This window comes from Eutrigla gurnardus, assembly GCF_963514095.1.
Source record: "Eutrigla gurnardus genome assembly, chromosome: 10".
Taxonomy (NCBI): Eukaryota; Metazoa; Chordata; class Actinopteri; order Perciformes; family Triglidae; genus Eutrigla; species Eutrigla gurnardus.
The window spans coordinates 1,205,294-1,227,649 of NC_139924.1; the positions used below are offsets into that span (position 1 = coordinate 1,205,294).

General features: G+C 45.6%; 1 protein-coding gene and 1 long non-coding RNA gene across 3 annotated transcripts in view; one reads left to right on the plus strand and one right to left on the minus strand.

Moving 5' to 3' along the window:
• The window catches only part of LOC311020139, a 452,545-nt gene that overhangs the window by 283,768 nt on the left and 146,421 nt on the right, over positions 1–22,356 (minus strand). The window lies entirely within an intron of this gene.
• Positions 836–21,255, plus strand: LOC311020100 (uncharacterized protein). Of its 2 annotated transcripts, none has more exons than XM_084019938.1 (6): positions 836–1,124; positions 2,062–2,245; positions 2,850–3,295; positions 16,079–16,133; positions 16,571–17,336; positions 20,129–21,255. In XM_084019938.1, exons 1-6 carry the CDS (start codon positions 1,014–1,016, stop codon positions 20,901–20,903), a joined length of 2,337 nt encoding a protein of 778 aa, XP_083876064.1. In that variant the 5' UTR covers positions 836–1,013; the 3' UTR covers positions 20,904–21,255. The 2 variants fall into 2 exon arrangements, with proteins under 2 accessions (XP_083876064.1, XP_083876063.1); XM_084019937.1 differs by having other exon boundaries at positions 837–1,124; positions 16,079–16,142.

Below are 22,356 nucleotides of genomic sequence, written 5' to 3' on the forward strand. Positions count from 1 at the left end.
AGGGAAGTTATCACCAGCATTTCTGACGTTTTTATCCCAGAATGCCTTGTTTTGCGAGGCAAATGCATGCACATGCATGATTGGAAACGCGCCTAATGTAAGACAGGAAATAAACGAGCTGGCTTATACACCTGTCCAATGAGCAGTTATAAAGTGGCCGGTGAGTGTATATCTCGCCATATATATATATATATGTGTGTGTGTGTGTGTGTGTGTGTGTGTGTGTGTATATGTATATTCTGCTTATATTATTTGCTTATATTATTTGTATGTATGTATGTTAATTTAATTATCTATATTATTCTGTTATTTCTTATTATTCTTTTCATTATTATTGTCATTATTTCTTTTTTATTGTATGCATTGTATGTAATTGTGCTTTGGCAACACATTTCATGTTATGGCAATAAAGCCTTATGAATTGAGAGAGAGAGAGAGAGAGAGAGAGAGAGAGAGAGAGAGAGAAAACGGGGCCGAGGGAGCGTCCGTTCTTCAGTACGGTACGGAGCGCTATAAACAGTCCGGACTAGTGGTGCTTGGGTTATAGCGATACGGTTGGCTAGTGTGAGTGCGCCCTTACTGGCTCTTTTATACCTCTTTTCGACTCTTGCTGTAACATGTGGATTTCCCCATCGCGGGATCATTAAAGATTATCTTATTTTATATTATCTATTATATCGCAGGCGCCATAAACGAATCAATTCCGGTCAACCTAGTACTTCCGGTTAACCTCTTCAAAATAATAGGTATACAGTAAAACGTGCTGTGTGTTATGCTTGAGACGTCCTCATTAGTAGCAGGGAACTTTTACCTTGAAAGGACGGTACTTGGCAGTGAACCGGATATAGTCTGGTCGCCATATTGGATACACAGATCTTTACTGTTTGTGTTTCAGACTTTCTCCCACGTTTACGGACGCTACTAATCCGATACACCTAGACAAGACGGCTCCAAGGCCCGGTATACTCTCCAGTCTTCTGTCGAGAGAGCTTCCGTGAGGCTTGGGAGCCGTAATGGAGCGGACCGAAACTTTTGTGTCTCAGACAGAGCTGATCATGGAGGCCGCAGTGGAGTCAGCCGTGTCTGTCCTTCTCCAGGAGGAGACGGGCGGCCAGGAGAGACGGGTCAGGAGACACCTTTACATGTATTTATTGTTTTATATAGAGATATAGATTATAGCTGATAAAAGTCAAGTTTAACTGACAGCTAAGAGAACTTCAGAGGTAAATCCTGCCGTCACTTCCTTCTTTGCGGGAGTTATAATCACGCAAGACAACAGAAACGAAATTTAAAATTACTTCATTAGATGAAAACATTTTGCAGTGTATGTCTGATCCATAATCAATAATGAATTAATAATAAAATACAAATAAGATTCAGTGTACTGTGATAGTAAACAACAATAACACAAGTGTATAGTAGTTTGTAGTTTAACTCCATAACTTCATATGCCATTCATTTGTGTCCCTGCTCATATCGGTTTAATGTCTTGTGTCCTGCTCATGTCTTTTAATGTCATGTGTCCCTGTTCATATGTCCTAAATGTCCTGTCTCAATTCAATTTATTTAATGTAGCCCCAAATCACAAATTTGACTTACAATCTGTACAGCGTATGGCAACATAACCCTCTTTTATAAGGTGAATAAAAGAAGCCTCAGGGAGAGACACTCTCCTCCTCTACCAGGATGGAATGCAATAGATGTTGTTTGTACATATTAAACAGCAAAAATGATAACATAGCCAATCCATACGACAGAATAATGCTTGTTGAGCAGTAATAGCAGTAGTAATGGTAATGGCAGAAAATGTGTAGAAAAGAACTACCTTTTAAAGATAACAGCAGCAGTGGATATCATTTTCAATAGTCAATGAATTTCAAAAGTGCCAATAATAGCAGCAGTGGCTGTCGAGAAGGGCCACGGCAGCTGGCACAACCACGGCCTAGCTGCAGCTGTGAGGCGAGGAGTACAAAGTCAATTTAGTTACAAGCATTAATGGGACATGATGATACTGAAGCTCCGGCTCATATGTCTCCAATGTCTTGTCTCCTTCACACTCAGCTGACAGCTGTTCTTCATGTGATGACCAGAGAGGCTGTTCGTCAGATCTGCAGAGTTTTCAGAGAGCTCTATGTGAGTTTAGTAAAAGAAAACGAAGCTCTGAAGGACAAAGTGGGACATCTGGAGTCAGAACTGAGGTCAAAGGTTGAGAAGACGCAGACGGTTTATAAGATAAAACCATCAGGTGAGAAGAGAGACAGACACACTAAATTAGGACAAATTCTTAGATTCAGGGTTTTAAACCGTTAGTTTAGCACTTTTAGAGGTTTATAGTTTATAGATTCATAGTCACATTTCATCTACACATTCGATTCATAGTTCATAATTTGAGTGACACATAGATTCATAGAACTGCAGTTACATCAGATAACACTTATACTGTACCAAACAGCAGACAAGTGTTGTGTATGTTTACATTCAATCACTCATTCTTTCATTCAGCAACTTGAACTTCCTTCATGATGGATGACATTACAAACACCAGCAGCCAATCAAAGATACAACAGCACAAGAACAACAACAAGAGGAATCAGTCAGAAACAAAACAAGTATAATAAACAGTTTAGATATAATAAATAGAGCAAAAATTAAGCATGAAATGTAATTGTAGACTGACTGACTGGTTGATTTCACATTATTGCACATGAAATAAGACATGTTTATTTCATAGAAACTAGTATTTGATGAATGTGTGAATGATGAATGTAAAGAGGTAAGGTATCATGACTGTTTTAAATCACCGCATTTTAGATTGTCTGGTCTGTTTCCTGACATACTGAATCTTCCAGATGGACCTGTCCTCTCACTGGACGTCAACCCACCAGCTGCCAACCGGGCCGCCCTCGCTATGGCCATTCTCAACAACGCCAAGTCCAGACGCAGAGCCAACAGTAACCCTCAGGTGCCTCTAGTCATCATCAGCCAGCCAATTCCTTGTCCAATCACAGGCTCCAGTACCATCAGCCAGCTGCTCCCCAGACCAATCACAGGCCAGACCAGGTCCCAGTTCTCGCCAGCGACAGCAGATCAAACTACAGCTAATGCTACAGCTCACGCCACCGCTAACCTCCAGACTGAGGTGGTGTTGGAAAGGAACCAGATTTCCACAGATGCTGATGAATCGCATGGAGACATGAGCTCACTTCCTGTAGCTACTGATCAGCCAAGCAGGGATTCTACAGGTGTCCTAGTCAGTGAAGACATGCCATCACCTGCAACGGACCAGGATGTTCGTGTAAGTCTTTTGCATACTCTCTGTGTGTGTGTGTGTGTGTGTGTGTGTGTGTGTGTGTGTGTGTGTGTGTGTGTGTGTGTGTGTGTGTGTGTGTGTGTGTGTGTGTGTGTGTGTGTGTGAGAGAGAGAGAGAGAGAGAGAGAGAGAGAGAGAGAGAGAGAGAGAGAGAGTGAGAGAGTGTGAGAGAGAGAGAGAGTGTGAGAGAGTGTGAGAGAGTGTGAGAGAGACGGCTGGCACAAGCACCGAACATAACAATGGACACAACAGAGAATGAAAGAATCAAAGTTTATTGGACTTCAGAGGAAGTAAACTGCAGATACCAATACCAAGTACGTTAAGTTCCCCCCCATAAAGATGGAATTTAACGGTGGCATCAATCATAAACACGTGACAATGCGTCAGCCACCACATTTTCCCGGCCTTTCTTATGACGGATGTCCAACTTATAGTTTTGTACAATGTTAGCCCAACGCAACAGCCTCTGGTTGCTGTTGTACATGCGATGCAGAAACACTAACGGGTTATGGTCGGTGTAAACCACAACAGGTTGCAGGGCTCCAGACTAACTTTTTGCATTGGTAGCACTGGTGCGCCTAACTTTTTTCATCGTGTGGCCTTTAATGCCAAAAAGTCACCTTTTTATCGCTTTTTATCGCTCCTTTTACATAATGATGCTCCCCTTATGGCCTAGGTTAACTGCAGTACCATCAGCACCCAGAGCACCCGTTTTCTCCAGCCAATCTGCACACTGATGCACAAGCGCAGCAAATTCTTGCTTTGTGGCAGAAAAAATTCCTCAAGAATAAATAGATCATACAGGTCACTTGCCTATAGATTGCAAATGGAGAACAGTTTATGTGATCTTAGCCTAGCCTACTTATATTTTTACTTAGGCTATTCATTTTTAATAATATTAGGAATAGGCTACTATACAATTTCCTATTCATGATCTCTCATGCTGTAATGTGGGCTTTCAAAAACTGTGCGTGTCCATGCTCCACCGGACATGTCCAATTAACATGTTGACCGGCCTCCCTTTATGCAAAATGCAGCAGTAGACAATAACGCACTACTTCGTAGAGACGTCTGTGATGCCGTCAATCATGAATGACGTCTACCGTATGTGGCGTTTCCAACCTCAGCTGTCTTGTTCTTCAGTGTGTCGGCATTTTTTTCGTGAACGACAACTCCTCCTTTGCAATATTGTATGCAACGTTTAATTTTATAATAATTTCAAATTCCTCGGTGGAGCTGATTGATACAGCCTGACGCTGAAATGCAGCTGGGAGAGCTTTATTAACACACTTATCGCGGTATGTAGCATGCTTTTTGGACATATTGTGCTTTTTCAACGTCTTGATGCAAAATGTTGTTGACTCTTCCACAAACGCACTATTACCGGCCATATTCTGACCGCACTCCCGACAATAAATGCAGTGCATTGAGTCCCTTTGTTTATCGTACATCAGCCAGGGAAATTGCTTCAACCAGTCCTGTCTGAAGGCATATTTTTGGGCTTTTTAATTAGTCTTGGGGCGAGGCTTTCTGCCTCTCTTCACTTTCAAAGAAAATCGAAGTGCTCAGCACTCATTGTCGAAGCGTTCAGGAGTACCTGCTCAGCTCGCTCGCATTTTTCGAACTGACACAATTTACAGCAGTGAAAAGGACCAGAGGCAAGGACCCGCCCGAGCTCCGTCTCTTACTGGTTTAGACCACGATGCCATCAGGAGAACACAAAGAGATGCTGCGCTTATGATTTTTTTTCCACCTGAGCAGCGTTAGGTGCACCAGTGCGACCTACAATTTTTTTCAGTCGCACTCATAAAAATTTTGGGCGCATTTGCGACCAAAATGGTCGCACTCTGGAGCCCTGGGTTGCAAGGAAGAGCCAACATATACCTCAAAGTGTTGTAAAGCCCACAGCAAGGCCAAGGCTTCTTTCTCAATGGTGCTGTAGTTGTGCTGGGTCTGTGAGAACTTCTTGGAGAAGTAACAGACGGGATGGTCAATGCTGTCTGAATCCTCCTGGATCAGAACAGCTCCAGCACCTGTACCACTAGCATCGACCTCAAGCTTGAATGGAACAGCAAAGTTGGGGGCAACAAGAACTGGGGAGTTGCACAGGACAGCTTTCACAGCTCGGAAGGCCTGCTCACATCTGGAGTCCCGCACCAACTCTCTAGAAGGACTGACAAGGTCAGTTAGGGGAGAAACAATGGTAGAAAAGTTACAACAAAATGCCCTATAATAGCCTGCTAGTCCCAGAAAACGCTGCAACTGACGTTTGGTGGGTTGAGAGTCAGGAAGGTAAGACAAACGAGTCTCTAGATTTGCTTACACTTGTGAGTTCTGTGAGCATTTTCCTTGGTCAAGCAATCACCAACAGAGCATGCAGGAATCACTGAAACCACAGCAACACAACTCACCCCATTTGAGGGGTTCTGTCCCTCTTGGGACCGGACAGCATACGACTTTAGCATATTAATATGGCAAGACTTGCACCTTCTGTCTGGAGTACAAATTACATAATCAGTGTCACTCCGCTTCTCCTCAACAACATAAGGCCCTGCAAACCTGGCATGCAACGCTGAGCCAGGCATGGGCAAAAGAGTCAGTACCAAGTCTCCAGGTTTGAAAGAGCGTTGCACGGCCTTCTTATCAGATCGCTGTTTCATTTTAAACTGAGAGGTTGCCATGGCTTGTTTAGCGACTGTACAGGCATGATGGAGTCGCTCTCGAAAAGAGCTCACGTAGTCGAGCACATTGACAGTAAGTGGAGAGTCTTCCACTAGCTGTTCCTGCAGCAGTTTCAATGGCCCTTTAACTGTATGGCCAAAAACCAACCCGGCAGGGCTAAATCCCAATGACTCTTGTACAGTTTCACGTACTTCAAATAACAACAAAGGTATGCCTTCATCCCACTCTGAACCCCGTTCAAGGCAGTAAGTGCGTATCATATGCTTAAGGGTCTGGTGGAATCTTTCCAGAGCTCCTTGGCTCTCAGGATGATACGCACTAGAAACCTGATGCTTCACAGCCATAACTTCTAGGACGTGATTAAATACCTTGGATATGAAGTTACTTCCTTGATCCGTTTGAATGACTTTCGGCAAACCAAATGTAGTACAGAATTTCTCAAGTTCTCGGACTACTCCTTTAGCCTTAAGAGAGCGCAAGGGTCTCGCCTCTGGAAAGCGAGTGGTGGCACACATGATGGTCAGAAGATATTGATGACCTGACTTTGACTTCGGCAAGGGGCCCACACAGTCCATAACAAGTCTTTCAAATGGTTCTCCCATCACAGGACTAGGCTGTAGGGGCGCTGGAAGAATCACCTGGTTAGGTTTACCTGCTAGCTGACATACATGGCAAGTGCGACAATACTCAGCAACAGCTGATTTTAACCCAAGCCCAAGAGTCATTGGGATTTAGCCCTGCCGGGTTGGTTTTTGGCCATACAGTTAGAGGGCCATTGAAACTGCTGCGGGAACAGCTAGTGGAAGACTCCACTTATTGTCAATGTGCTCGATTTGAGAGTGACTCACTAAACAAGCCATGGCAACCTCTCAGTTTAAAATGAAACAGCGATTTGATAAGAAGGCCGTGCAACGCTCTTTCAAACCTGGAGACTCGGTACTGGCTCTTTTGGCTTAGCAGCAGCAAAACACTTCGCTAATGAAAGATCAGCCTTCTGCAACCTCAGTAGTTATGCTCTACCTAGCTGCAGCGGAGTTTCAGCAGTAACTCCGGGATTACAGAACGTAAAATCAACAGCTTTAGGGATGGTGGACAAGTTATCCTTAATACTTAGGGTTTAGCTCAGGAGGTAGAGCGGGTTGGCTGGTAACCGCAAGATTGCCGGTTCGATCCCCGGCTCCTCCTAGCTGAGTGCCTGGTGTCCCTGAGCAAGACACCTTACCCTAATTGCTCCTGACGAGCTGGCTGTCGCCCTGCGTGGTTGACTCTGCCGTCGGTGTGTGTATGAATGGGTGAATGTCAGTCATTGCTGTAAAGCGCTTTGGACAAAAGCGCTATATAAATGAGGACCATTTAATACTTTCCCTTTTAGCCTGTACTGTACAAGAAGAAACCAACTCTGGCTCAACTGTAGTGGGAGGGTCAACCATAAATGTGTCAGAGAAATTGACAGTCAACTTTCTGAGACTGAGCACGAGTCACAACACGAGCAGGATAAATTGGCGTCCTAGGTTTTGGATAATTGTGGTAGGACTGTTCAGAAGCCACAGGGTGGTCTGTCACAACTGGTGAAGGAAACACCCTTTTGCCAGCAAGGTCATTGCCTAGAATGAGGCTGACCCCCTCAACTGGAATGCAGGGATGCAAACCCACAGACGCAAACCCTGTAACCAACCCACACCTTAAATACACAGTATGCAGAGGTGCCCTGAGATACGACATTTCACAACCTTGAATCAATGCATCACCACCAAGGAAAGTCTTTTCAGACAGTGGTAACACTCCCTGCAATAGTATCAATTTAGAGGCTCCAGTATCCCTCAAGATACGAATAGGTGTTCTATGACCAGCCTCAGACATCGCTACAAAACCTTCAATGATAAACGGTTCAAAACATGAGAGTTCAGAAGCGTCTGGATCACATGGTTCATGCTTGAGGTCACTAATAGGAAGCTGCTGAAGCACAGACCCAATTAAAGCCACAGGTTTGGGTTTCTGCCTCCTACTCAAAACAGGGCAGTCGGCTACAATATGGTCTGGCTCCTTGCAGTAAAAACAAGACCTATCTGAGCTTCCATACCAAGAACTGGAGTACAGTTCTGGAGCTTTGCTACCAGAACTGTATGAAGTGGGACTACAACCAGGACCTCTACTGGAGAAACAACCACGCAGAGGGAGAGTACTGGTTTTAGTTTCGGGCTGGAACCTATCACTAAAGGTAACCTTGTGGACCAAAACATACTCATCCGCAAGTACAGCAGCATCCTCTACATTTTTTGTTCTTTGCTCACTTAAATAAGTCGAAACTACCTCCTGGAACACAATTTTTTTAACTCTTCCAGAAGGATCAGCTGCCGCAACTGCTCCTTTGTCTCCACTTTCTCTGAGGTGCACCAACGATCAAACAAAGTCTCCTTTTCTCTGGCAAATTCCACATAGGTTTGCTGTTCAACCTTGGAGGAGCAACGAAAACGCTGCCTATAAGCTTCTGGCACTAGCTCATAGGCACGCAGGATAGCAACTTTCACAGTGTCATAATCTTTACTTTTATCTAAAGTCAGCGAAGAGTAAACCTCCTGAGCTTTGCCAGCCAGAACACACTGCAAGTCCAACTGTGCTTTGGCCACTCCAGAGTTGTCGCCACACGCTCAAAGTGTGAAAAATAGGTTTCAATATCTTTCTCCTTAAATGGGGGAACCAGATTTATATTTTTACCTACATCAAATTTGTTAGAGGCAACACACTTCAGCAGTTGTAGCTCTTAACTCAATCTCCTTGAGATCCCTCTCATGTGCCAGTCTCATCCTCTCACGGTCTAGCTCATGCTGCAATTCCAGTCTCCTAAACTGTAGTTTTAACTGCAGTTCCTTTAACCCTGAAGCTGTGCCTTCAGTAACCATCGGCTCTTTCTTCACCGACTCATCCTCTCCTGGGGCCTCATTTATAAAGCTTGCGTACGCACAAAACGGGGCTGGAAACGTGCGTACGCCACTTTCCACGCAAATGTTGTGATCTATAAAAACCAAACTTGACAGGAAAGTGTGCGTACTGTGATGCGCCTGGCCTAGGTCGAGGTGAGTTCAGCCAACCCTTGGAATGAAGGCAACAACATTCAGGCTCAATGTCCAAAAAATATAGTTTTATTCTCCAAAAAGAAAGTACCAGAGGGTCAGTGGCAAAACAACTTAAATTCCTCCCGGGCCGGGGTAGTAGTTCTTGCTGCGTATCTCTGCTCCTCGTTCCTCTATCCAACTCGACTTCAGCTCCTGCTGAAGCGTCCCCTCTCGCTCCTCTCCCCTCTTCCCTGCTTAAAACAATGCCGTTAGTGATGCAGTCCCAATCACCCTGATGAGCCCCCACCTGGGTAGCTTCCCTCAGCTCTAATCAGCTGAGGTCGGCTTCAGCTGTTGCTGTCCTCCCAGAGTGTGAGCATGTGATTGGGGAAATATTGGCCAGCCCAGACTTTCCCCAGTGGCCGGTGTTGTGGGAAGGGCCTCTGCCCATGGTGATGAGGGAGTTTCCCCCCCAGCTGGGTCACCGGTGTGCCACATACCCCTCTCCCCAGCTCCAAGCCCCTGCAGGGAGCGCCGGTCCATAAACAGTCCTCCCTCCTGGACAAGGCATCTGCATTGCCATGCTGCTTCCCGGCCCGATGTTCCACCTGGAACTGGAAATTCTGAAGTTCCAAAAACCATCGAGTTACACGAGCATTTTTCTCCTTGTTAACTGCCATCCATTTTAGTGGGGCATGGTCCGTAACTAAGATGAATTTCCTGCCCCAAAGATAATATTTCAGTTTCTCCATCGCCCACCTGACAGCCAGACACTCCTTTTCCACAGTTGCGTAGTTCCTCTCATGATCCAAGAGTTTCCGACTTATGTAGGTGATGGGGTGTTCTGCTCCATCCTGGACCTGGGACAGGACCACCCCAATGCCAATTTCCGACGCGTCTGTCTGTAACAGAAAGGGCTTAGAAAAATCTGGAGTTAATAATACTGGTTCCCCACAGAGGGCCCGCCGTAGGGACTCAAATGCAGTTTCTGTAGCTGGCGTCCACTTCACCTGGTTGGGGAGACTTTTCCGAGTCAGTTCATGCAGGGGGGCTGCGACAGTGGCAAAGTTTGGTATGAACTGTCTGTAATATCCCACCAACCCCAGAAATGTTTTCACTTGCCTTTTCGTCTGTGGCTGTGGCCAGGTTGCGATGGCATCCATCTTCCTCACTTGGGGCTTTATATTTCCCCGCCCTACGGTGTACCCCAGATAGTCCGCCTCCTCCAACGCCACACAACACTTGGTCGCTTTGGCCTTCAGACCAGCGTCCCTAAGGGCTCCCAGTACCTTTTCCAACCAAATTAGGTGGTCCTTCCAGGTCCTACTGTGGATCACCACATCGTCCAAGTAGGCTGCGGCATAGGCCTGATGAGGCCGTAGGATTTTATCCATTAAGCGCTGAAAGGTGGCTGGGGCTCCGTGGACCCCAAATGGCATTACCGTATATTGGAACAGACCCTCCGGAGTAGAGAAGGCCGTCTTCTCCTTGGCTTGTGGGGTCAAAGGCACCTGCCAATATCCCTTGGTTAGATCTAGGGTGCTAATGAACCGGGCTGGCCCCAACCTCTCTAGAAGCTCGTCAACTCTGGGCATGGGGTAAGCATCCAACAGTGAAACTTCATTCAACTTGCGGAAATCATTACAGAATCGTGTGGAGGTATCAGGTTTGGGAACTAGGACAATAGGACTAGACCAAGAGCTGTTGGACTCCTCGATGACCCCCAACTCCAACATTCTCCTCACCTCTGTCTTGATGGTTTCCCGTTGGGCCTCAGGGATGCGGTACGGTCGTAGACGGACTTTCTTGCCTGACTCCGTCACAATGTCATGGGCTATGACTGACGTTCTTCCAGGGGTGTCTGAAAAGACGTCCCGGTTCCGGTGCAGCAGCTGTCTCACTTCCTGGCTCTGGTGGGGGGACAGTTGACTTCCCACTTTTACTTCGGGCTGAACAGAGGACTTAACCTGGGCAGAGAGAACATGAACTGGGGGGTGATGGGGCTCATACCACCGTTTCAACAGGTTGATATGATACTTTTGTTCACCCTTCCGTCGGCCTGGCTGTCGGACCTTGTAGTTCACGGGGCCGACCCGCTCAATTACTTCGTAGGGGCCGTGCCATTTGGCGAGGAATTTGCACTCATTCGTAGGTATTAAGACCATTACCTTGTCTCCGGGCTGGAATTCTCGGACCTGGGCCCCTCGGTTGTACAACCTGGACTGGGCCAGCTGAGCCTGTTGCATGTGTTCTCGAACCAGGGGCCATACCTGAGACATTCGTTGCTGCATTGTCTCTACATGCTCGATGACAGATCTGTGGTGGGATGGTTGCTCCTCCCAGGCCTCCTTAGCCAGGTCAAGCATCCCTCGGGGCCTCCGGCCATACAGCAGCTCAAACGGTGAAAACCCGGTAGAGCTCTGGGGGACCTCCCGGACTGCGAAGAGGACGTATGGTAACAGCTGGTCCCAATTTTTCCCATCCAGAACAATCATTTTCCGCAGCATCTGTTTCAAGGTCTGGTTAAACCTTTCGACCAGCCCATCCGTCTGTGGGTGATAGACTGAGGTCCGCAGCTGTTTTACCTTCAGATGCTTGCACATCTCTTTTAGCACACCCGACATGAAGCAGGTCCCCTGGTCCGTCAGGATTTCCGCTGCAATCCCTACCCGGCTGAAGAGCTGGAGCAACTCCCGAGCAATGGCCTTTCCAGTGGCTGCCCGTAGGGGGATCGCCTCCGGGTAGCGGGTGGCGTAGTCCAAAATAACGAGGAGATATCGGTGGCCTCGGCTGGACTTTGGTAGGGGCCCCACAATATCCATGGCGATCCTATTGAAAGGGGTTTCAATAATGGGTAACGGTATCAGTGGGTTACGGTAGGTTACCTTTGGGGCGGCTTTTTGACACTCGGCACAGTGTCGGCAGTAGTCCTGAACCGCCCTCTTGATGCCTGGCCAGAAGAACCGGCTCCGGATCCTTTCATAGGTCTTTTCAGCCCCCAAATGTGCGCCAAGAATGTGGGAGTGGGCGAGGTACAGCACCTTGGAAACATAGGGCTTGGGGACCAGCAGCTGTTCGTACACTTCATTCTCAACTTTCACGACTCTATATAATAATCCCCCCTTAATCATGAAATGTGGATGGTTAACTTCACTCACCCCCTCCTGTCGGCTCCCCTCGACCTCCACAACATCCTTCCAGGCTTGGCTCAGGTTTGGGTCCAGTAGCTGTGCGGTTCCAAACTTCCCAGGGCCAGTAGAGGGTGACAGCTCTGCCTGGGGGAACTCTGAGAAGACCGCAGCTGAATCCTCCTCTTCCGGGTTGGAACTGGGATTCGCGGGGGCCTCCTCAGCCGTTGCCGTGGCTTCTGTCACTGGGTCCTCGGCACCTTCGTCCAGAGATGTCTCGGGGCCCGTAGGGCTGTCTCCTTCACGGGTTGCAGCCCAGGCTGCTTGGGGGCCGCGTCTTTTCCTGATCCTTTTTCTCCGTCCGGAAGCGTTCTTTTTCCCCCGAGTGGGGTGTTCCCCCCAGTAGTGAGAGAACACCGAGCAGTCCCTCCCCACAAGGACTGGTACTGGCAACTTCTCCACCACCCCTGCTCTTACCGTGCACGGGCCCCGGGGGGTCTGCATGGTCACTTCTGCAGTGGGATAGCACCTTACATCCCCATGAACACACGACACTTCCACCAGCTCACCGGTGGGGGTCTCCACGAATTCTGGCCGGACCAGTGAGATGGTGCTCCCGGAGTCCAACAGTGCTTCGGTATCCTTCCCAGCCACTGTTATTGGAAATTTGGGCGGTTTGACCTCCTCATGGGCCCAGCAGGTGGTAAGGTACAGAGATGTGCGGAGTTGATGGTCGCCGTCCCCCTCTGTCGGCATGCTCTCTTCCCTTCCTGGGCAGCTCCAGGACAAGTGGCCCTCCTTACCACAGGAAAAACATCGCCGGGCGTCCCGGTGGATGGCGGGTCGACGTTGTTCCAGTGGCTGGGGCTGGGCCGGTCGGTGTTGGGCCATCCTTTGTGAGTTTCCCTTCTCCTGCTTGCTACCCCCGGAGGCCGTTCGTTGAGGATCTGCCCTGGGCGTACGCATCATTTCACAGGTAACTTGAAAGTTCTCCAGTAAGGCCACTAGCACTTCCCGGCTGGTAGGTCCTTGTTGCGCCACGTACCTCTTGGCTTCCTGGGGAAGGGCCCGCACGCATCTGTCCAACACCAGTCTCTCCAATAGGGGTGGTCCCTCCCCCTCGATCAGCCAGCTCCGGGTGAGTCGACTCAGGTGGGCTACTTGGGCCCGGGCCGGAAGGCTTGGATGGTAGGCCCACTGATGGTATCTCTGGGCCTTTGCTTGTAGGCTGTAACCATATTGTGCCAGGATAGCAGCCTTGAGGCGTTGGTAGTCGGCAGCCTCCCCCACCGACAGGTCCCGGCAGGCCTTCTGGGCTTCTCCAGTCAGAAAAGGTGCTAGGATACCCCCCCAGTCATTTGGTGGCCATTCCTCTCTCCGTGCTGTCCTCTCGAACACCTCGAGATAGGCTTCGACATCGTCCTCCCCAGTTAGCTTGGTGAGCAAATCTTTTGGACGGCTTTTTGGTGCGGTGGCTCTGCTGCCTCTGACCAGCTCCACGACTGCGGCCTGCAGCTGGGTCTGCCCCTGTAGGAGGGCATTAACCGCTCCCTCCATTAGCCTTAGCCTTAGCCTACTCCAAGGGTTGTTTGACTGAATAGCGTTGGCTCAGACTGCCCGCATTCTCCACCATATGTGATGCGCCTGGCCTAGGTCGAGGTGAGTTCAGCCAACCCTTGGAATGAAGGCAACAACATTCAGGCTCAATGTCCAAAAAATATAGTTTTATTCTCCAAAAAGAAAGTACCAGAGGGTCAGTGGCAAAACAACTTAAATTCCTCCCGGGCCGGGGTAGTAGTTCTTGCTGCGTATCTCTGCTCCTCGTTCCTCTATCCAACTCGACTTCAGCTCCTGCTGAAGCGTCCCCTCTCGCTCCTCTCCCCTCTTCCCTGCTTAAAACAATGCCGTTAGTGATGCAGTCCCAATCACCCTGATGAGCCCCCACCTGGGTAGCTTCCCTCAGCTCTAATCAGCTGAGGTCGGCTTCAGCTGTTGCTGTCCTCCCAGAGTGTGAGCATGTGATTGGGGAAATATTGGCCAGCCCAGACTTTCCCCAGTGGCCGGTGTTGTGGGAAGGGCCTCTGCCCATGGTGATGAGGGAGTTTCCCCCCCAGCTGGGTCACCGGTGTGCCACAGTACCCGTAAGCAAACTCTGAGGCATGCGTACCAGTACGCACATTCTGGAGACTGGAGGGGAATCAGCAGTAAACGTGAGAAGAACTATATATTTTTGATGACTCGCACACATTTAATTACACTCCATATCATACGTTAGATCTGCGTTATCATGATGAACTCCAGCAATGTTTTTGACGCTTTTAATGAGTAATAGTTTTTTTCATATTAACACCTTCTTTTAAAATCTGACTTGTATCTTAAATCAAAATAATTTTGAAATATTGAATCAGCGCTGTCACCGCAGGAGGAGGAGACGGCCCAAATGCATGTAATACAGTATACAATAAATACCTTCAATTAGATCACTGTAGAACACAGCGGGAATAACTAAATATTCTCCTTATTTATGTGCATATATCATCAACACACATACATACAGCCATTAAGCCGTTGTATAATTGTTACACTTTATCCTCGTTTTTAAACCACCAGAGCGCAGAGGAAATGCGCTTTAACGAGTGCCACGCTCGTGCGCGCTCAGTCGTGGAGCGTGGAGAGCGCAAATGTATCGATGAGCCCGAGCCACGGCCCCCTGCCCGACTGGAGGGGTATCAACAGGGCGCAAGAATCCGTGAGGATGTTATGCGTTTGTAATACAAGGAAGACAACAATCAATGTTCATTGTAAACGTATTATTTTATTAATCACAGTGCGCGTTTGCTGTCTCATCTGCAACGTTGTTGATGGCGGTGATTGTGTCTCGCTGAAGTTGCAGGACGGCATCCTCCTCACGTCACCCTCCTCTGAGCCCAACGCTGCAGACTCTGGAAGGACAGAAACGATTTAACGTTTTGTTTTATATACAATAAAAGTTTAAAATCTGTTTATCCATATCCCTCTGGTCTCAGTCGCGTCTGTGCCCCAGGTGTTTAGCGATCCCGGACGAGCCCCCATTATTATGTTACGGCTGGCTCAAGCACCGAACATAACAATGGACACAACACCAGAGAATGCTTTACAGACTTAAAGTTTATTGGACTTCAGAGGAAGTAAACTGCAGATACCAATACCAAGTACGCAGGAGCTGCAGCTGCAGGAGGAGAGAGAGAGAGAGCGGAACAAAGAGCCTGCATATATAGGCCCAATTTTCAGTGTGATTTTTGAATCAGCGGTTTTTGATGTACGCGGGTTGATGATTTGGACAATTCGTTAATCAAGATCTGATGTGTGATTTAAGTGCTCCCTTCATTTTTGTTGTGCAGTATGTATGTTTGTATGCAGGATGCTGGATCTCCTGCATGAGGAAAATAAATACACATGGGAATTTGTTGTGGATGCGTTTTATCATGTTCGGGTCATTAGAGTTTACCTACTAATGGCATGCAAGTAGCGCAGCTATCACTCTCAACCTAACCAACATTATGAGCCAATCAGAAGAAGAGTGCCTTCTTGATTTCACAAACTTAAATTATACTGTATTTTTATGTGTATTTTTGTATTTATATTTTCAATATTTATTCCTATTTCATTCATTCATATTCCATTTTGAAATTGTGTTTTTCAGACGGAAAAACTTATATAAAGCACATCATGTTGTTATAGAGAAGTTAATCTGTAGTTATAGTTTTTGGAACATTTTCATGACTCAGAATATATAAATATGTTCAAGTTATTGAATAATCCCGTACTCTCTCCTTGTCTCGTCCTGAATAATGCATGATTGATTGATTAGATAATATGAATAATTTGATTTCTAAACAGACTAATGATGACATGTGTGTTTTCCAGGAAACAGAAATAAAGATGGAAATTGTTGAACAGATGCTAATTGACAGTCGACCAAGTGAGACAGGTAACATTATTAAGTATTATAATAATGATAATAGAAACACTTTAGTTTTCTCTATTTGTATTTTTTTTTTTTTTTTAGAGAATGCTGGGTTTAATAATAATGTGACATATACAAATGTTTACTATATCACTCTAAAACTAAACTATTGTTTGAAGGAAACTTGAGCTCACATAAATGATAAAAAAAAAAAAAAAAGTTTTTTTAGGCTATTAATATCTATAGTCTATTTGTATGGTCTTGGCTTCCTTGTTCCTCTTTAGAACTAACAAGTATCAGTAAGGAGGACATGAAGCTCTAGGTGTCACCTTGGAAACCACCTCACTTTTGCACACTGGTATCAGTTTTTGATCTTTGAATCTGACTCTGGATCAGACGAGAAGGTGTCCAACTGTAACACACTGTTTAAACTAAACTCTGTTGATGTGCAGTGCTGAGTGAAGAGGAGCAGAAGGAGTTGGAGAGGAAGAGGAGGAGGGAGCTGTACAAGGAGAAGAGGTTCTTCTGTGAACTCTGTAACAAAGGTTTCCACCAGAAACATCAGCTGAGGAAACATGTCACATGTCACCTGAAGCCATTCCCCTGCAGCTCCTGTGATAAAGGTTTCTACAAGGCCAAGAGTCTACAGAAACACCAGCTGACTCACTTGCTGCGGGAGGCTCAGGAGAACGACCCAGACAAGCTGCTGCGCTGCAACCAGTGTGACAGGAAGTTCAGACTGCTGCGGCAGCTGCGAGTCCACGAGGCATCTCACAGGCTGGAGAAAACGCCGCTCAAGTGCCATGTCTGCGACCGCACGTTCACCTCAGCCGCCGCGCTGCGGTACCACGAGGTATCGCACGCCCAGGTCAAGCCCTTCATGTGCGACGTCTGCGGGAAAGGTTTCACCAGAAAGAAGAGCCTCCGTGAACACCAGACCGTCCACACTGGCGCCCGGCCCTACACCTGCCCCACCTGTGGAAAGAGCTTCTCCACCGCCAGCAACCTGCGTGTCCACAAGAGGTCTCACTCGGAGGAGCGGCCGTTCAAGTGCTGCGAGTGTGACAAGGCCTTCAAGTGTAAGATGGGGCTGCTGCAGCACCGCGTGGTCCACTCCGGGGAGAAGCCCTACATGTGTCAGACCTGCGGACTCAGCTTCGGCCTCAAGTACAACTACCAGAGACACCTGCGCCTCCACAACGGGGAGAAACCATTCAGGTATGTAAACAGAGACCCCTGAATCTCAACAATGGACATAAATAATTTGGGTACACAGAGACCGATGCTTTGATTCCAGGTCATATGTGCTAATGATGCTGATTTTAGATGAAGGGTCATTCCGTGTCATTTCATCAAATGCCTCCCACCTGACCATCTCAGAATGTCCTGAAAAAATTTGAGTACAAAGACACACTTGTTACTAGGACAAATCCAAAATATTAGGTCTCTACTTTCAACAGTTTCCTCATGAAACGTCATTGAATGAAGGGTAGTTTAGACGGTTTTTGGCATCATACTCTGAAAAGCCATTTTTAAACGGCATTATCTGGAAAACTATCTCACCTGTGGCCTTCAAAATTTCTACAGTGTATATCTGTTACTAATAGCCTCCAAACATGAAATATCAGGGGTGTAGCTCAATGATAACCTAGTATGGTAGGTTCTTCAAATGTGGCTTGTTGAAATAAAGTAGTACATTTGAAGAGTGGCTGAGCTCCCATTTTTACAGATAAAAGACTTATATCACTTCTGCCTCTATCTCTGGTGTTAGCTTAAACATTCTACAAAATATGGTTTCTCTTAGATTATTAGTTTCACAGATATTAAGGCTCAAAAATTGAAGTAAACACATCTTTGTCATATTCCAAAAAACTGACAACACGTATCAGGTCCAAACTTACTTTTTTTGAAAGATCATATTCTTGTTAAAATCATATTAAAAAATCAGGAGGGTGTTTTGCCTCATTTTGTCACAGTGATTTTTTAAAATCCTGATATTGGTGGGGTTTTTGTGGCTGGTTTTGGTACTGCATGTCCTAATAGCCTACCAGTAAACATCACAGGAGGGCAATTCAATTGTGTTTTTACCATTTACCAAAGACTTACATGTGACTAAATGCTACTGATAAATTTAGCCTTACGAAAACATTAAAATGTAGCACAGTTGTAGTTACAGAGGCAATAAGTCCTTGAATGTGAGTTAAACATGCTGAAAGCAGCTTAATGTCTTAAACCATGAACATAATAGCATACTATTGAAGACTGTACATTTTGTCATACTTTAAGTATATAAATACCACAACCAAATCAAATAATAATCTTAATTTGAGCATAAGATTTTACATTACAGTACAAAATTCTCCAAAGTTTGATATTGATTAACAGTTTGTCTCTATGCTCACTGTGAGGGATGACACATTTTTCATCTTTTAGATCCAATTCCTTCGTCACATTCATTAATTTGGCAGTCACTTTACAAATTGTCTAATGTACATCTCTGCTCTGTTGTGCTCATCTTTTTTGATGGCATACATTCACCCAGTTACTGTAGAGGGAACGTCAAATCCTGCAATTCTATGCTGCAGTGGGACATTGCACATCTTCTCTTCTTGGCCAGTAGAAACTCTTGGCAGGGCCATGTGGGTGCATGAACTGAACCAGTACATCTTCATCTTGATCTGAAACATTTCTGATACTTCCTATCCACCATTTCTGATCATAACTCACATATTGTCTCATAGTGAGCATATAGAGACAAACTGTTATTCAATATCAAACTTTGGAGACTTTTCTACTGTAATTCAAAATCTTTATGCTCAAATTAAGATTATTATTTGGTTTAGTTGTGTAATTTATATACTTAAAGTATGACAAAATGTACAGTCTTCAATATTATACTATATTTGTTCATAAGACATTAAAAGTTGCTTTCAGCATGTTTAACTCACATTCAAGGACTTATTGCCTCTGTAACTACAACTGTGCTACATTTTAATGTTTTCGTAAGGCTAAATTTATCAGTAGCATTTAGTCACATGTAAGTCTTTGGTAAATGGTAAAAAACACATTTGAATTGCCCTCCTGTGATGTTTACTGGTAGGATAATAAGACATGCAGTACCAAACACGGCCACAAAAACCCCACCAATGTCAGGATTTTAAAAAATCACTGCGACAAATTGAGGAAAAACACCCTCCCGATTTTTTAATATGATTTCAACAAGAATATGATCTTTCAAAATAAGTAAGTTTGGACCTGATGCGTGTTGTCAGTTTTTTGGAATATGACTCTGAAGTTGGGCAAAGATGTGTTTACTTCCATTTTTGAGCCTTAATATCTGTGAAACCAATAATCTAAGAGAAACCATATTTTGTAGAATGTTTAACCTAACACCAGAGATAGAGGCAGAAGTGATAGAAGTCTTTTATCTGTAAAAATGGGAGCTCAGCCACTCTTCAAATGTACTACTTTATTTCAACAAGCCACATTTTAAGTACCTACCATACTAGGTTATCATTGAGCTACACCCCTGATATTTCATGTCTGGAGGCTATTAGTAACAGATATACACTGTAGAAAATGAATGAAGGCCACAGGTGAGATAGTTTTCCAGATATTGCTGTTTAAAAATGGCTTTTCAGAGTATGATGCCAAAAACCGTCTAAACTACCCTTTATTCAATGATGTTTCATGAGAAAAGTATTGACAGTAGAGACCTAATATTTTGGATTTGTCCTAGTTACAAGTGTGTCTTTGTACTTGAATTTTTTCAGGACATTCTGAGATGGTCAGGTGGGAAGATTTTCAGAAATTTGATGAAATGACACGGAATGACCCTGAAGTAGAGTCCGTTATCCTCAACAGTTTGTAGTACATCAGTATTTACAGTCATACTTGAGTACTGCAGAGTCAGTCTAGCTTCATAGATCTGATAACTTAGATTCTAACGATGCTGATGTAGATGAAGCAGAGCCCTTCACAGGTCAATGTGTTCTTTGTTCATGTCTCAGGTGTGATAAATGTGGCGAGGGCTTCACAGGGACCTGGGCTCTGAAGACCCACATGCTGGTTCACGGCGTGGAGAAGCCATTCATGTGCGACCTCTGTGGGAAGACGTTCTTCTACAACTGCCAGCTGCAGAAGCACCAGCAGCTGGTCCACGACAACAAGAACAGACCAAAGGCAGGAGGCATGACGGGGAGACGCCGGCCGACTGGAGCCAAACCCTACAGCTGTAAGGTCTGTCTAAAGAGCTTCAGCAGCAGCACCACACTGAAGACGCATGAGAAGAGCCATGCCGAGAACAAAGAATTCACCTGCGACACCTGCGGGAAGGCCTTCCACCTGCGACACCTGTACCTGTACCACATGAGGCAGCACAGTGGCGACCGGCCATACGTCTGCAGCATCTGTCAGAAAGGCTTCCTGCTGATGTCACAGCTGAAGCAGCACCAACTCCTGCACACAGGCGTCAAACCTCACAAATGTGAACAGTGTGGCAAAGAGTTCAGGACGCCGCAGAACTACCACCGCCACCAGCTGGTCCACACCGGAGAGAAACCCTACAAATGTGTAGTGTGCAGCAGGAAGTTCAGGCAGTCCAACCAGCTAAAGTCTCACATGCAGATTCACACGGGTGTGAAGCTGTACGCCTGTGAACGCTGCGGCCAGGGCTTCTCGGACTCACGGCAGCTGAAGAAACACCGCTGTGGAGATGACGTCCAGACCAAACACGGGAAGCAGAAGAATGCCTTTGCCTGGACCGAAGGTTTCACGCACCAATAACACCGCCATGGAGACGATCTTCAGACCAAACACAGGAAGCAGAAGAAGCCTTCGACTGGACTTCATGCACCAATAATTATTTCTTGTGCATCTATCTACCCAGTTCTCAACTCTCGTACATGGCTATCAATTTAGCCAGAGAATAATCCCAAAATGTACTTTTCCTTTTAAAGGGTTTTAAAAACAAAACCAGACTTTGATGGTAAAATATAGTTTGTATTTTTTTGTGTTTGTGAAAGGATATTCTGATGTTTCTTGTCTAAGTTGTGTGTATTTTGTGTTAAATGTCTTCAGCTACGTTTGAGTTCACTCAGTGTGTTTCCTGTCAGATTAAAGGAATGCTTCATTTTGACGTACTCTGACTTTCTGTTTTGGTCCAATAATAATAAGTAAAATATTCAGGGGATTTTGATTACTTAGAAGGAAATGACCGGTTTTCCTACCAATCACATATCTAAACAATATTCTCCGACATTTCCAACATTTCATATCGCGGACATTTAGATCAATCGGGCTGTAAATGTCCGCCACGCCAACTATCTCTACTTTGATGCAGTTACGTTGGTCGGCTTTCTAAGGATGAGCTCGTTTTCTACATAAACACTCAGTAATATCTAATAAATCTCTCCCGGTTGCCATGGTGAATTGTAGTATCGGAGCTCCATTGATGATGGCTTTGTAGAGTCGGGCGCCACACGCGTAACTCAGAGTTTACATACTCAGAGTTGATTGAACTAACTCAGAACAACTGTCCTGGAACTGAAAACTCAGAGTTGCCGATCTCAGAGTTAGTCAACTCAGAGTTCAGGGTTAGGTTCAGAGTTGGTTGAGCCTGCTTTCTGCAACGGGCCCCAGGTAGTTTATGTTGATTTCTATTGAGTCCATGTTTGCTACCATTACAACATGCAACTCAATCATTACTTCTCAACAAACATAACTTCATATCTTTATAATTAGTACTATTACTTTTCACACATTTTGCTAATACTTCTACTACATGTTGATTACTGGTAACTTTTTTTTTTTTTTTTACTACCTTCTCAAATCTTAATGATAAAATCTGGATAGAAATCTTTACGGCAAAATAAAGCAATGCTTATTGCTGTCCCAGTTTGGGGGTGACACCCACTGAGTGCTTTTCACGTTCATTCTTCCTGATGTTGCTGTCACTTAGGATAGCTACATCATCACGACTGCTTTCATCCGTTGTTTGTTGTTATGAAATCTTCATCCATTGTAAATTACTCAGCACGCTGTAGTACATACACCAGGCCTATGTGTGGCGCTGTTTCTGCTACAAAAATACACTAAAAATGGAGAAGAGGAGACGGAGAATGTGCATAAAGTTTGCGCGCTGTACACAAACAGTAACACAACAATTACTTTCATGTAAACATATAGTAATTGGAATTGTGTTGCTAAATGCGTGTGGACAGTGATAATAATTTAATGG